At 41.7% G+C, this 15,424-nt stretch overlaps 1 protein-coding gene across 4 annotated transcripts in view; it reads right to left on the reverse strand.

Moving 5' to 3' along the window:
• Positions 1–15,424, reverse strand: part of shroom3 (shroom family member 3) — a 442,567-nt gene that overhangs the window by 178,547 nt on the left and 248,596 nt on the right. Inside the window, exon 1 of one of the 4 annotated variants that reach the window (XM_043695325.1) lies at positions 6,467–6,536. The exons of the other annotated variants lie outside the window; for them this stretch is intronic. Coding sequence (XP_043551260.1) covers positions 6,467–6,504 — 38 coding nt within the window. The 5' untranslated portion in view covers positions 6,505–6,536. Of the gene's footprint in view, positions 1–6,466; positions 6,537–15,424 lie in introns of those variants that run through there. 4 annotated transcript variants of the gene reach the window in all.

Here is a 15,424-nt window from a genome sequence, read left to right on the forward strand (position 1 = left end):
GCCAGCGACCATAGTTCTACTAGTTTTAAAATAGTGAAGAAAAAGGTTCGACCTAGATCTAAAAGTTAAAATTCTAAATTGGATGAAGGCTCATTTTGATGGTATTAGGCAAGAACTTTCAAATGCAGGTAAAGGGACAGCTGGAAAATGGGAAGCCTTCAAAAATGAGATAGCAAGAGTCCAGAGTATATTCATGTTAGGGTGAAAGGCAAGGCTGGTAAGTTGTAGGGAATGCTGTTTTACTTGAGAAATTGAGGTTTTGGTTAAGAAAAAGAAGGAAGCATATGTCAGGGATAGACAGCAGAGATCGAGTGAATCCTTAGGAGAGTACAAAGGCAGTAGGAGTATACTTAAGATGGAAATCAGGAGTGCAAAAAGGGGACATGAGATAGCTTTGGCAAATGAGGTTAAGGAGAATCCAAAGGGATTCTCCAAATATATTAAGGCCAAAAGAGTAACTAGGGAGAGAATAGGGCTTCTCAAAGATCAGCAAGGCAGCCTATGTGTGGAACTGTAGGAGATGGGGGAAGATACTAAACAAGTGTTTACTGTGGAAAGGACATGGAAGATATAGAATGTAGGGAAATAGATGGTGACATCTTGAAAAATGTACTTATTACAGAGGTGGTGCTGGATGTCTTAAACCCATAAAGGTGGATAAATTCCCAGGACGTGATCAGCTGTACCCTAGAACTCTGTGGGAAACTAGCGAAGTGATTTCCAGGCCCTTTGCTGAGATATTTGTATCAGCGATAGTCACAAGTGAGGTGCCGGATTACTGTGGAGGGTGTCTAATGTGTTCCCACAATGTTAGAAAGGTGGTAAGGAAAACCAGGGAACTATAGACCAGTGAGCCTGACATTGGTGATGGGCAAGTTGTTGGAGGGAATCCTGAGGGACAAGACTTACATGTATTTGTCAAGGCAAGGACTGATTAGGTAGAGTAAACATCGCTTTGTGCGTGGGAAATCATGTCTCAAGGACTTGATTGAGGTTTCTGAAGAAATAAAGAGGATTGATGAGGGCAGAGCAGTAGACGTGATTGATATGGACTTCGACAAGGTTTCCCATGGGAGACTGATTATCAAGGTTAGATCTCATGCAATACAGGTAGAACTATCCATTTGGATACAGAACTGGCTCAAAGGTAGAAGATAGAGGGTGATGGTGGTGGTGGAGGGTTGCTTTTCAGACTGGAAGCCTGTGACCATTGGAGTGCCACAAAGATCGGTGCTGGGTCCACTAATTATATAAATTATTTGATTATGAACATCGGAGGTATAGTAAGTTTGCCGATGACACTAAAATTGGAGGAAAAGTGGACAGTAAAGGAGGTCACCTCAGAGTGCAACAGGATCGTGATCAGATGGGCCAACGGGCTGAGTGGCAGATGGAGTTTAGTTTAGATAAATGTGAGGTGTTAGATTTTGGAAAGGCAAATCAGAGCAGGACATACACATTTAATGGGAAGGTCCCCGGGGGGGTGTTGTTGAACAAAGAGACCTTGGAGTGCAGGTTCCTAGTTCCTTGAAAGTGGAGTCGCATGTCGACAGGATAGTGAAGGAGGCTTTTGGTATGCTTTCCTTTATTGATCAGAGTATTGAGTATAGAAGTTGCGAGGTCATTTTGCGGCTGTACAGGATGTTGTTAGGCCACTCTTGGAACATAATGTGCAATTCTGGTTTCCCTCCTATCAGAAAGATGTTGTGAAACTTGAAAGGTTTCAGAAAAGATTTACAAGGATGTTGACGGGGTTTGAGCTATAGGGAGAGGCTGAACAGGCTGGGGCTGTTTTCCCTGGAATGTCAGAGGCTGAAGGGTGACCTTAGAGATTTATAAAACCATGAGGGGGCATGGATAGGGTAAACAGACAAGGTATTTTCCGTGGGGTGGGGAAGTCCAGAACTAGAGGGCATAGATTTAGGGTGAGAGGGGAAAGATATAAAAGGGACCTAAGGGGCAACTTCTTCAGGCGGAGGGTGGTACGTGTATGGAAATAGCTGGCAGAAATAGTGGAGGAGGCTGGTACAACTGCAACATTTAAAAGGCAGCTGGAAGGGTATATGAATAGGGAGGGTTTGGAGGGGAATGAGCCAAATGCTGGCAAATGGGACTAGATTCATCATGGAAGAGTTGGACCGAAGGGTCTGTTTCCATGCTGTATGTCTTATGACTCTATAACATTGGCTGCTTAGTAATGTCATCACTTTAAGTGAAATCTTTTGAGACATTTGAAAGTTGTGTTCAAAATATTCAAGTCTTTCTTGTCTTTAGGTTCCTCTTGCAAATACTGTGAATGGTGCTTTTCACCAAGAACTAAGATCAGAAAGTAAGATTATTTCAAAAATGCCAAAATGATCCAATTGATTCCATTTACCAGTGAAGAAAATTTAAAGAATCAATCTTTCCAAGATATTCCTCAAAGTTTTGAAAATGAAATTATTATATGATAATGTCTCCATGAATGTTTTAAACTTAGATACATGTTATCGCAGTCAACTCACAAACATCAGTCATTAACAAGAAAGTTAATTAATGACAATGGGAACAATATAATAAAACTGGTTTTAATAGATACCTTTTCTGCTCAATTAAGCCCAGTGCAAGCTACACAGCGCAATGGATGGAATGCTATAATAGCGATCACTGTTAAATCTGTTTGAGAAAGCTGCTGATTAAGGACAACAGTTGGGGCAGAAGCAATTCCAATGAACGCTGGTCTTTGTTACATTGATGCAAGCTCCACTCAAAATCTGGCACAGCGCATGTTAAAAAATTTGAGGACTGAAATACATGGATGAAATCCACAAACAACTGACGTAAAAAGATGGTATTTTGCTGAGTAGTGATTTTTTCAAGCCATTCTGTTCTCCACTCTTGATTGTGCATTGCCTTTGTTCGAAACAAATCAAGCAGCATGAAACTCAAACTTGAAGAAAGAATGGGAAAATTCCTTCACTGAATGTCCTTCCACCCTTTAAGAAACCTGCTACCAACTGACTGCTCCCAAATGACCAACTTCATTCCATTCTGCATGGGATCTGCCAATTTAAACAATTTGATGACATTCCTAATGTATGGTGCATTGTTTCCATTTGTTTTGTGCATTGCATTCACTCTGCTCCTTGCAAGATTTTGCCAGTGAAGGCTGCTGACATCTGCTGAAATCAGTAGGGTTGATCTTAGTTCAAGGAAGTGTCATCCAGCATCAAAAATAAATTGAACACGTCAATCCTCCACAACCCTACAAGATACTACAGAATTGTCATGTGAGCTCAGTTAAAGGAGTTACACAGTTGCTCTAGTTCCATTTTGAGGAACCCCTGAGTTCACGCTGGGAGATACTGTGCCTTGCACAAGTCCAAAAGACATATCCTGGCCAACTTCAGACAGCTTACTAGGTGATGCCCAATGAGGAGGGCAAATGTGCCAACCCACCGTGGGCAGCACGGTGGCACAGTGGTTAGCACTGCTGCCTCACAGCGCCAGAGACCCGGGTTCAATTCCCGCCTCAGGCGACTGACTGTGTGGAGTTTGCACGTTCTCCCCGTGTCTGCGTGGGTTTCCTCCCACAGTCCAAAGATGTGCAGGTCAGGTGAATTGGCCATGCTAAATTGCCCGTAGTGTTAGGTAAAGGGGTAAGTGTAGGGGAATGGGTGGGTTGTGCTTCAGCGGGTCGGTGTGGACTTGTTGGGCCAAAGGGCCTGTTTCCACACTAAGTAATCTAATCTAATCCAACCATTGTTTTCGACCAGCACATTATAAATCCTAACAGTGTATAGCTAGTGCTGTGGTAGTTGCCGCCTTTTAGATCCCATGTTTAGTGATCAATTCCAGTGTATATTCATGTAAAATACCTTTTCCCAGATAATGGCATGTTTTTCTTATTTGTAATACGTCACTGGCACAGACGAAATGTACTCATACTGTCCACAAAATAGAACTCAGTACCGGCCCCATGATCCAAGTTGAGGACATGATAATGTTGGTAAAAGTTATAAAGTTTGGGAATAGATAAGATATTGGCTGAAGAACGGAAAACAATAGCTATTCATTACAGCACATGTAAATCTGTGGAGTAGCAGAGGCAGTGGAGGAGAGGGAAACATTGAATACAGTCTCCCAGGGACAAACACTGGCACTATTACAATTTCTAATTTGCATTAATGGCTTGGTTTCAGAAATGCAACATAAATTGTTCAAATTTGAGCATTGAGCTTTCAAACTAGAAGGAGTAATTAATTTGGAGCAAGCAGAACTTACTAAATGAGATATACAAAATGTTTCTGTTGAGACAGCATTGCATCAATGGCAAGTATCACAGATAAGGAAGCAGCTGAGTTTACATATGAACAAGGGCTTATGCCTGAAGAAGGGCTTATGCCCGAAACGTCGCTTCTCCTGTTCCCTGGATGCTGCCTGACCTGCTGCGCTTTTCCAGCAACACATTTCCAGCTCTGATCTCCAGCATCTGCAGACCTCACTTTCTCCTGACATATGAACACCACTCCAATGGTGATATAGTTAAATTCAATGTTAAGAACACTCATATAATGTGATGCAGCAGCCAACAAACCAAAGTGTAACTTGATCTATATTGTCAAAACTGCAGAATACTAAAAGTCATCATCGAACTTCATGAAGCTTTCGAGTGAGTCCACAATGCAAATATTCTGTTGAGTCCTGCTCAATGATGTATCATTTCATGCTGATTCAATTAACCTGTTCTATGCTTCTCTACAGGCTTTAGAAAGGCAATTCACAAATTGAAAGTGTCTCCTTTCCTTCAAGGAAATCAATTTTCTACAATTCTGCTTACAATTTTTTTAAAGATACATTCCATGCACCTATTAATAATCGGGAATGATCTTCTGTTATAGAGAACAGTAGCAGGGAGAAAACATTCTGAAAGCATTAAGAGGTAATCTGATGTTGTGACTGGTGAGATTATCGGAAAGCAACTTATTCTAGGTGATGAAAATTTTGCCCATCAGCTGGAGAGCTGGTGACAGCCCCACATTAGCTGCTTTGGGGAAGGTCTGTATTAACTTGCACTTACCCAGGCACTGGTGAGCCTGGCCTGGGATTATGGACCCAGGAGTGAGTGTCTCTTCACCACTCCCGCCCTGTGAAGAGAGTAGCAATTAGTTAGCAATTAGCACTGCAGCCTCACAGCGCCAGAGACTCTGGTTTGATTCCAGCCTTGGGTCACTGTCTGACCGGAGTTTGCACATGTTCCTTATGTCTTCGTGGGTTTCTATCGGGTACTCCGCAGTTCAAAAGATGTACGGGTTAGGTGGATTGGCCATGCTAAATTGCCCTGTCGAGTCCAGGGATGTGTAGGCTAGGTGGATTAACCTTGGAAAATATAGATTTATGGGGAGAGAGTTGGGTGTGTGATGCTCATCAGAGGGTTGGTGCTGACTCGATGGGCCGAATGGCTTCTTACTCATTGTAGAGATTCTATGATTGATCCAAAATTGTGTTTCTAAATGCTGCTATTTAATGACCATTTTCTCCACTACCACCACCTGAAGATAGTGTCTTAGACTGTTGTGATTTTACAGGCACTGTCCTCGGGCGTGCTTACTCAGTGGCTATTCTTCAATAAAAGGAATTTGGTAATTGGAGAAGCAAGTCTGTTAAGTGAGGAAACATTCTTGTGCCAAATTAATATTACAAATCTTCATGCAACCACGATTTAAGAATCACAATTATTAGCTTTGAAAATAGTTAAATGTGCCACAGTGTTTGAAATAAATCACACAACACCAGATTATAGTCCACCAGGTTTATTTGGAAGCAGTAGTTTTCAGAGCGCTGCTCCTTCATCAGGTAGCTGTGAAGGAGCAGCACTCCAAAAACTAGTGCTTCCAAATAAACTTGTTGGACTATAGCCTGGTGTTGTGTGGTTTTTGACTTTGTTCAGTCCAGTCTAACACCAGCACCTCCACATCAAGAAATAAATTAGATAATTAAATTAATGGTTCCATATTATTCTTGTTGGCCAATTCATAAACGATAGCTTCAACTGTTATTCAGCTACATCACAATGAGTTGACTATGGAATTTACTCCATGCAGGTACTTTTCCAGTTGCCTGTGAAATAAAACAATTTACTTGCCGTAAACTTGAAAAGGCCATTGAAAGGACAGGGAGAGTCAGACAACATGAAGCAGCAACTCACAGCTAAACAATAAACAACTAATTAAACTTTCTAAATTTCATGGCCAATGCTATGCAGTGTTCTATTTTTCAGGTAACTAAGTACTTCTACTGTGTAATTTATATACCTGTACACGCAGATTGTATTAAATGCTTATTAATGGATATCTTTGTATTTTAGACATTTCAGCAGATTATGAGGCTTTGCAAATATTTAAAAGTTTAAATGACATCTTACCTGTCATCGTTCAAATTATCAGAAAGGACAAATCATCTTTGTGTTTTATTTTAGGGAGCTCACCTCTGATTCCTCTTGTTAATGTTGTGGTAATTGTTCATATTGTCAAAATTCACTCCATTGACACAGCTTCTTTTGTTTTGCAATCTTCACCTGTGTGCATGCTGGAGATTTTCCACACAGTAAATGATCTAACAATAAACTGAAATGTACTTTGACCATCATTAAAACATTTACATCCTGTTTGGCTCCTTTGTAGACCAGAATGATTATACTGCACACTAAACAGATGATGGGTCTTAACTGAATAAAATGTGGTCTCTGGGAGGAAGCTTAAAACCTTTTCAGAGATCATGGCAATTCCATGAATTCAGCAATAAAGCTAATCAAAAACAAATCTTCAAAAGAAAAATATCTGTTTGAGTGTGGGAAAGTGGCAGTCACTCCCAATTCCAATTCATTCAATTTAGTCAAAAGGTGTGTCCTAATATTAGTGTTTCTGTTCTGATGTTTACTCCCTGCAAACTCATTTCAATACCGTAGTAACTTGAGAGGTCAAGCCACATCAAGAAGAGCACATATCCTCACGCTGTGTGTTTGGTTTGCTTTAAGAACTGACTACATTTATAAACTGTGCCCTGATTAGCTTTTGAATTTAAAACAATTAAATACAATTTTATACTGGTTTAATGATATTTGGGAAACATTCCCTATAACCTAATAATACGGGTCAGTGTGGCTAATCCATATGTGGTTGCATTTCATTGGAAATTGGATCACATGCCTAATAATTGTGAGACAACTTTCTCCTGACCAACTTAATTTCTTTTAATAAATGACCATTAAGCTGACCTGAAAGGAGCTAGCTGATGGTCTCTTCAAGGTTAATCAGTTCTTTGTCAGTACAGGTGCCCACCTTTACATTCTGAGACTTAACATAAATCAATGCTCAGAATTGAACAGTCTGGCATGGCAAGAATATAATCCAAATGTGTTTAGAATTGCTAGAGTTACACAATAAACATACAAAATAGAGGCTGAAGTAGACCATTTGGCTCCTTGCGCTGCCATTCAATAATATCATGGCTGATGTTTGTCTTGGAATTGCACATTCTCATCTACCCCCAGTTTTTTGAGTCCCTTGCCAGATTAGAGCTTATCTACATGTGTCTTAAAAACATTGAACAACCTCACCTCTACCACCTTCTGAGGCAAAGAGTCTCAAAGTCACACAAAGCTCAGACAGAAAATAGTCATTTCTGACCTAGAAAGTCCAATTTTAAAATGGTGCCTCCTGGTTCTGGACTGACCCACAAGAGGAAACATCTTGCCCTCCTTGACAGGACTAATCAGAATCTTATATGCTTCTATCACACACCACCTATGAAGAATACAAAGAAAACAGGAAAGAACTTTAACACCGAGTTAGGAGGGCTAAAAGGGCCATGAATTGTCCTCGGCAAACAGGATTAAGGAAAGTCCCAAGACATTTTATTTATACACTAGGAGCAAGAGAATAGCTAGAGAAAGGGTAAATTCACTCAAGGACAAAGAGGAAATGTGTGTGTGGAACTGGAGGAAGTGGGGAAGGTCCTTAATGAGTACGTTCATCAATATTTACAAAGAAGAAGGACATGGTGGATGGTGAGTTTAGACAGGGTTATGCTCGAGAGCATATTGATATAAGAAAGATGGAGGTTTTGCATGTTTTGAAAAGTGTTGAGGTAGATAAGCCCTCAGGTCGTGGTAGGATCTATCACAGAAAACACAGGAGGAAACTGGTGGTGTCTTGTATGAAATCTTTATATCCTTTTTATTCAGGGGAGATGTCCCAGAGGACTGGAGAATAGCTAATGTTGTTCCTTTGTTTAAGGAGGGCACAGGAATAATCCGGGAAATCATACGTCAGCAAGCCTTACAACTGTGGTCTGGAAATTATTGGAGAAGATTCCTAGTAACCGGATTTACTCACATTTGGAAAAATACAGATTTATTCGTGATAAGTAGCATGGCTTTGTGTAAGGGAAATCACATAACACAAACTGGACTGAGCTTTTTTGAGGAGGTCAATATGACTTAATGTGTGGGAAATCATGTCTCACAAACTTGATAAGAGTATTTTGAAGAAGTAACAAAGAGGATTGATTAGGGCAGAGTGGTAGACGTGATGTATATAGACTTCAGTAAGGCGTTCGACAAGGTTCCCCATGGGAGACTGGTGAGCAAGGCTAGATCTCATGGAATACAGGGAGAACTCGCCATTTGGATACAGAACTGGCTCAAAGGTAGAAGACAGAGGTTGGCGGCAGAGGGTTATTTTCAGACTGGAGACCTGTGGAGTGCCAAAAGGATCGGTGTGAGTTCACTACTCTTTGTCATTTATATAAATTATTTGGATGTGAGCAGAAGAGGTATCATTTGTAAGTTTGCAGATAACACCAAAATTGCTGGAGCAGTGGACAGCGAAGAAGGTTACCTCAGATTACAACGGGTTCTTGATCAGATGGGCCAATGGGCTGAGGAGTGGCAGATGGAGTTTAATTTTGATAAATGCGAAGTGCTGCATTTTGGGAAAGCAAATCTTAGCAGGACTCACACACTAAGGTCCAAGGGAGTGTTGCTGAACAAAGAGACCTTGGAGTGCAGGTTCATAGCTCCTTGAAAGTAAAGTCACAGGCAGATAGAATAGTGAAGGTGGTGTTTGGTATGCTTTCCTTTATTGGTCAGGGTATTGAGTATAGTAGTTGGGAGGTCATGTTGTGGCTGTACAGGACATTGGTTAGGCCACTTTTGGAATATTGGGTGCAACTCTGATCTCCTTCCTAAGTTGTGAAACTTGAAAGGGTTCAGAAAAGACTTACAAGAATGTTGTCAGGGAGAGGCTGAACAGGCTGGGGCAATTTTCCCTGGAGCGTTGAAGGCTGAGAGGTGACCTTATAGAGGTTTATAAAATCATGCGGCATGGATAGGGTAAATAAACAAGGTCTTTTCCCTGGGGTGGGGGAAAACTAGAAGGCATAGATTTAGGATGAGAGAGGAAAGATATGAGAGAGACCTAAGGGGCAACTTTTTCACAGAGGGTGGTGCGTATTTGGAATGGGCTGTCAGAGGAAGTGGTGGAGGTTGGTACAATTACAGCATTTAAAAGGCATCTGGATGGGTATATGAATAGGAAGGGTTTAGAGGGATATGGGCCGGGTGCTGGCAGGTGGGACTAGATTGGGTTGGGATATCTGGTCGCAATGGACGGGTTGGACCGAAGGGTCTGTTTCCGTGCTGTAATCTCTATGACTCGAAGTGAGGAAGATGTTTGATGAGGGTGGGGTTGGATGTTGACTACATGGTCTTTAGCAAGGCTTTTGACAAGGCTGATACGGAAAGATCAGTCACATGGGATCCACGGTGAGCTGGTAAGATGGATACAGATCTGGCTTGGTCATAAATGACCGTAGTGGTGGAAATCCTTCAGCAGCCTCCTCAACGCTACCTGCCCCTCCATTTACCTTTGTATCATCTGCAAACTAAGCCAGAATGCCCTCAGTTCCTTCATCAAGATCATTAATGTGTAAAGTGAAAAGCTGTGGTCCAAATTGAGCTTTGCGGAACACCACTCATCAATGGCTGCCATCCAAAGAAGAATCCTTTTATCCCCACACTCTGCTTTCTGCCAAACAGCCAAGCTTCTATCCTTGCTAGCACCTTGCCTCTGACACCATGGGCCCTTTTCTTACTCAGTAGCCTCCTGTGCAGCACCTTGTCAAAGGCCTTCTTGAAGGCCAAATAGATAACATCCATTGGCTCTCCTTGGTCTAACCTGGTCGTTATTCCCTCAAAAGAATTCTAGCAGATTTGTCAGACATGACCTCCCCTTGATGAAACCATGCTGACTTTGCCCTATTTTACCATACACTTCCAATTATTCAGAAATCTCATCCTTCACAATGGATTCCTGGATCTTACCCACGATTGCGGTTAGGCTAATCAGTCTGTAATTTTACGTCTTTTGCCTTACTCCCTTTTTAAACAAGGGTGTCACATTAATGATTTTCCAGTCCTCTGGGATCCCCCCCTGATTCTAGCGATTCCTGAAAGATCATCACTAATGCCTCCACTATCTCTTCAGCTATCTCCCTTAGAACTCTGGCATGTAGTGCATCTGGTCCAGGTGATTTAACCACCTTCAGGCCATTCAGTTTTTCTAGCACCGTCTCCTTGGTGATGGCCACCATACTCAGCTCTGCCCCCCATTCTCTTGAATTTTTGGAATTTTACTCGTGTCTTCCACCGTGAAGACTCATGCAAAGTATTTACTCAGTTCCTCAGCCATTTCCTTATTCCCCACTATTATCTCTCCAGCGTCATTTTTCAGTGACCCAATGTCCAGTTTTGCCTCTCTTTTGCTCTTTATGCATCGAAAGAAACTTTTACAGACTTCTTTTATATTACTGGCTAGCATATCCTCGTATTTAATCTTCTTCCTCCTTATTTCTTTTTTTGTTGCCCTCTGTTGGTCTTTGTAAGCTTCGCAATCCTCTGGTTCTCCACTGCCTATATGTTTTCTCTTTTGCCTTTATGCTATCCCTGACTTCCCTAGTCTGCCACAGTTGCCTCATCCTCCCTGTACCATGCTTCTTTTCCCTCAGGATGAATCTCTGTTTTGTCTCCTGAAGTATTCCCAGAAACTCCTGCCATTAGTGTTCCACTGTCTTTCCTGCTAGGCTCCTCTCCAAGTCAATTCGACCCAGTTCCTCTCTCATGCCCCTGCAGTCGTCTTTATTTAGCTGTCATACTATTACCTCTGATTCTATCTTCTCTCTATCAAATTGCAGAGTAAATTCAATTGTATTATAATCTCTGCCTCCTAAGGGTTCCTTCACTTTAAGTTCCCTTATCAAGTCTGCCTCATTGCACAACACTAAATCCAACACTGCCTGTTCCCCAGTGGGCTCCATCACAAGCTGCTCCAAAAAGCCATCTTGTATCTTCCATAAATTCCTTTTCTTGCAATCCATTACCAACCTGATTTTCCCAGGCAACCTGCATATTGAAATCCCCATGATCGCTTTGCCTTTGCTCCACATCTTCTCTCTATCCCGTTCCTGCTCCAGTTCCTGATGACATTTTGGAGGCCTGTACATAACTCCAACTGTTTTTTTTAACCTTTGCAGTTCCTTAATTCTATCCCCACCGATTCTCCACCATCTGACCCGACATTGTTTCTTACTATTGATTTAATTTCATTCCTTACTAATAAGGCAAACCCCACCGCCTCTGTCCCCCGCCTTTATTTCCATAGGATATAGGTACACTGGAGACCTGGGCGGAGAAGTGGCAGATGAATTTAACCTGGACAAATACAAGTGATGTGTTTTGGAAGGTCGATTACAGGAGGAAAGTATCCAGTAAAGGGCAGAACCCTTATTAAGCATCAACATACAGAGGGGCCTAGGTCCACAGCTCACTGAGAATGTGAACACAAGTGCATAAGATAGTTAAGGTGTGTGGCATGCTTGTCTTCATTGGTCAGGGTACAATTTTTTAAACTTATTAAGTCAGTTTGCAGCTGTATTGAACTTAGGCACATTTGAAATATTGCATACAGTTCTGTTCACCACACAAGAATGTGAAGGCTTTGGAGACAGTACAGAATCGGTTTACCGGGATGTTATCTGATTTAGGGAGTATTAGCTATGAGAAGGCATTGGAGAAACTTGGTTTATTTTCACTTGAATATTGAAGGGTGAGGGGTGACCTGATAAATGTTTATTATGGGAGGCAAGATAGAATGGATAGTTGGAGTCTTTTCGCCAGGCAAGAGATATCAGTTACTCAGGCTTAAAGGTAAAAGGAGGCAAGTTTAAAGGAGATGCAAGAAGTAAGTTTTTTTTATAGAGTGGTAAGGACCTGGAAAACACTGCCAGAGATGGTGGTGGAGGCAGATACAAAAGCAACATTTAAGAGGCGTCTTGACAAATATATAAATAGGCAGAGAACAGAGGCAAAAGGTTTTAAGTTTAGAAAGGTATAACGTGTTGGTGCGGTTTGGTGTGGCTGAAGGGCCTGTTCCTGTGATATACTATCCTTTGTTCCTCTTCTCAACTCCAATTGAGACAACCACAGGCTGTCCAAACTATCCGCGTAAGACAACCCACTCAGTCCATGTATCAATTTAGTAAACCTTCCCCGAAATACCCACAATTCATATGCATTCTTTCTTAAATAAGGAGACCAAAATTGCATACTGTATTCAAGATATGGTGTCTTCAATGCATAACGAAAGCATAACATCCTTACTTTTATGTCCAAATCCTCTTGTCATGAAGGGAAGCATTTCATTAGCTTTCTTGATGATGAACTGACTTTGTGTAATTCATGCACTAGAACACCCAAGTCCCTCTGCACCTCATAATTCTAATCAACCTCTATTCAAGTAACACTCTGCTTTTCTATTCCTCTTGTAAACAACTTCACATTTTTTTAACATTATCCCTCACCTGCCAGATTTTTGTCCACTCACCTTACCTATTGGTTTGCAACGAAAAGACCATAAAACCATAAAATGGAGAAGCACATTTTGGCTATATGGCCGAGTGAGTCTGCTCCACTACTCAATGAGATCATGGCTGATCTGATAATCTTTCAACTACACTTTATGTCTTTTCCCCATAATCTTTTATTACCTTACGGATTCAAGGTGTGTTTATCTCAGCCACAATAGTAGTAAAGAACTCCAGGCTTACCACCGCCCGAGGGAAGAAATTCCTTCTCATCTCTGTCTTAATTGGGAAACTAATTACTGTAAGATTATGCTTTTTGGTCCTTGAGTCCCCTATAACAGGAAACAACCTCTCAACATCCACCTTGTCATGCCCTCTAAGTATTTTGTATGTTTTAATAAATTCAACCTTCTAAATTCTAATAAGTTCAGGCTCAACTTATTCAACCCTTCTTTTTAAGAAAATCCTCCTATATCCAGAATCACTTCATAAATCTTTTCTGGACTGGCTCCGATGCCACTATATCTTTTCTCAAATAAGGAGACCATTACTGTTCACAATCTTTAACATTTGAATTTTCAAACATATTATGACAAAAATTTCAAAAGTTCTGTTATCAACTCAAGATAAAGCTTAGCTGCCCTGGAAAAGGTGGTAGTGAGCTGCCTTTATGAACGACTGCAGTTCTAATTTAGGTACACTGTCAATGTCTTTAGGAAAGGAGTCATAGAGTCCTAAAGCAAGGAGACAGGCCATTTTGCCCAAACTACTCCATGCCGACCAAAATGTCCATCCATGCTAAACCCATTTCCCTGCACTCGGCCCATACCTTTCTCATCGTTTCCAATCCATGTATTTGACCGAATGTTTTTTACGTGCTGTTAGTGTACCCGCATCAAGCATTCCCTCTGGCAGCTCATTCCATACGCAGACCACCCTTTGTGTAAAATAGTTGCCCCATAGGTTTTATTCTTTATTCTTTCCCCTCTAATCTTAAACTGATGGCCTTTAGTCCTCGATTCCCCAACCCTGGGAAAAAAAGACTGAGTGCATTCACCCTGTCCATGCCTCTCATGATCTTATACACTTCTTTAAGATCTCCCCTCAGTCTCCTAGGCTCTAAAGAAAAACATCACACTTTGTCCAACCTCTCCCAAAAACTCAAACTCTTCAGTCCTGACAACATCCTTGTAAATTTCTTCTGCAATTTTTCCAGTTTAATAACATCCTTCCTATAACAAGCTAACCAAAATCGAACACAGTACTCCAAGTGCGGCCTCACCAATGTCCTGGTCAACTGAAACACAATGTCCCAACTTCTATACTCAATGCCCTGATTGATGATGGCCAGTATGCCAAAAGCCTTCTTCACTGCCCTGTCTACCTGAGACTCCACTTTCAGAGAACCGTAAACCTGAACTCCAAGATCCCTCTGTTCCACCACAATCCTTAAGGCCCAATCATTCACCATGAAACTCCTATCTTGATCTGACTTTCCAAAATGCAAGACCTCACACTTACCTATATTAAACTCTATTTGCATTTGTTGGCCCACTTCCCGAGCTGATCAAGGTCCTGCTGCAATTTCTGATAATCTTCCTCACTGCTCATGATACCACCTATTCTGGCGTCATAGAGTCATAGAGATGTACAGCATGGAAACAGACCCTTCGGTCCAACCCGTCCATGCCGACCAGATATCCCAACCCAATCTAGGCCCACCTGCCAGCACCCAGCCCATATCCCTCCAAACTCTTCCGATTCATATACCTATCCAAATGCCTCTTAAATGTTGCAATTGTACCAGCCTCCACATTCTCTGGCAGCTCATTCCATACACGGACCACCCTCTGCGTGAAAAGGTTGCTGTACTCCTGTACTCAATACTCTGACCAATAAAGGAAAGCATACCAAACGCCTTCTTCACTATCCTATTTATCTGCGTCTCCACTTTCAAGGAGCCATGGACTTACACTCCATGGTCTCTTTGGTCAGCAACAGTCCTGAGGACCTTACCATTCAGTGTATAAGTCATGCTAAGATTTGCTTTCCCAAAATGCAGCATCACACATTTATCTAGATTAAACATCATCTGCCACTTCTCATCTCATTGGCCCAACTGGTCAAGATCTCGTTGTAATATAAGGTGATTTTCTTCACTGTCCACTACACCTCCAACTTTGGTGTCATCTGCAACCTTACTAAGTATACCTCTTATGCTCACATCGAAATTATTTGTTTAAACGATGAAATGTAGTGGACCCAGCACCGATCTTTGTGGCATTCCACAGGTCACAGACCTCCAGTCTGAAAAACAACCCTCCACCACCACCCTGTCTTCTACCTTTGAGCCAGTTCTGTATTGAAATGGCGAGTTCTCCCTGTATTCCACGAGAACTAAACTTGCTCACCAGTCTCCCTTGTGAAACCTTGGCGAATGTCTTACTGAAGTCTATACAGATCACATCTACCGCTCTGCCCTCAATCAATCAAGTTGTGAGACATGATTTCCCACACACAAAAC

This window comes from Chiloscyllium plagiosum, chromosome 1, assembly GCF_004010195.1.
Source record: "Chiloscyllium plagiosum isolate BGI_BamShark_2017 chromosome 1, ASM401019v2, whole genome shotgun sequence".
Lineage (NCBI taxonomy): Eukaryota > Metazoa > Chordata > Chondrichthyes > Orectolobiformes > Hemiscylliidae > Chiloscyllium > Chiloscyllium plagiosum.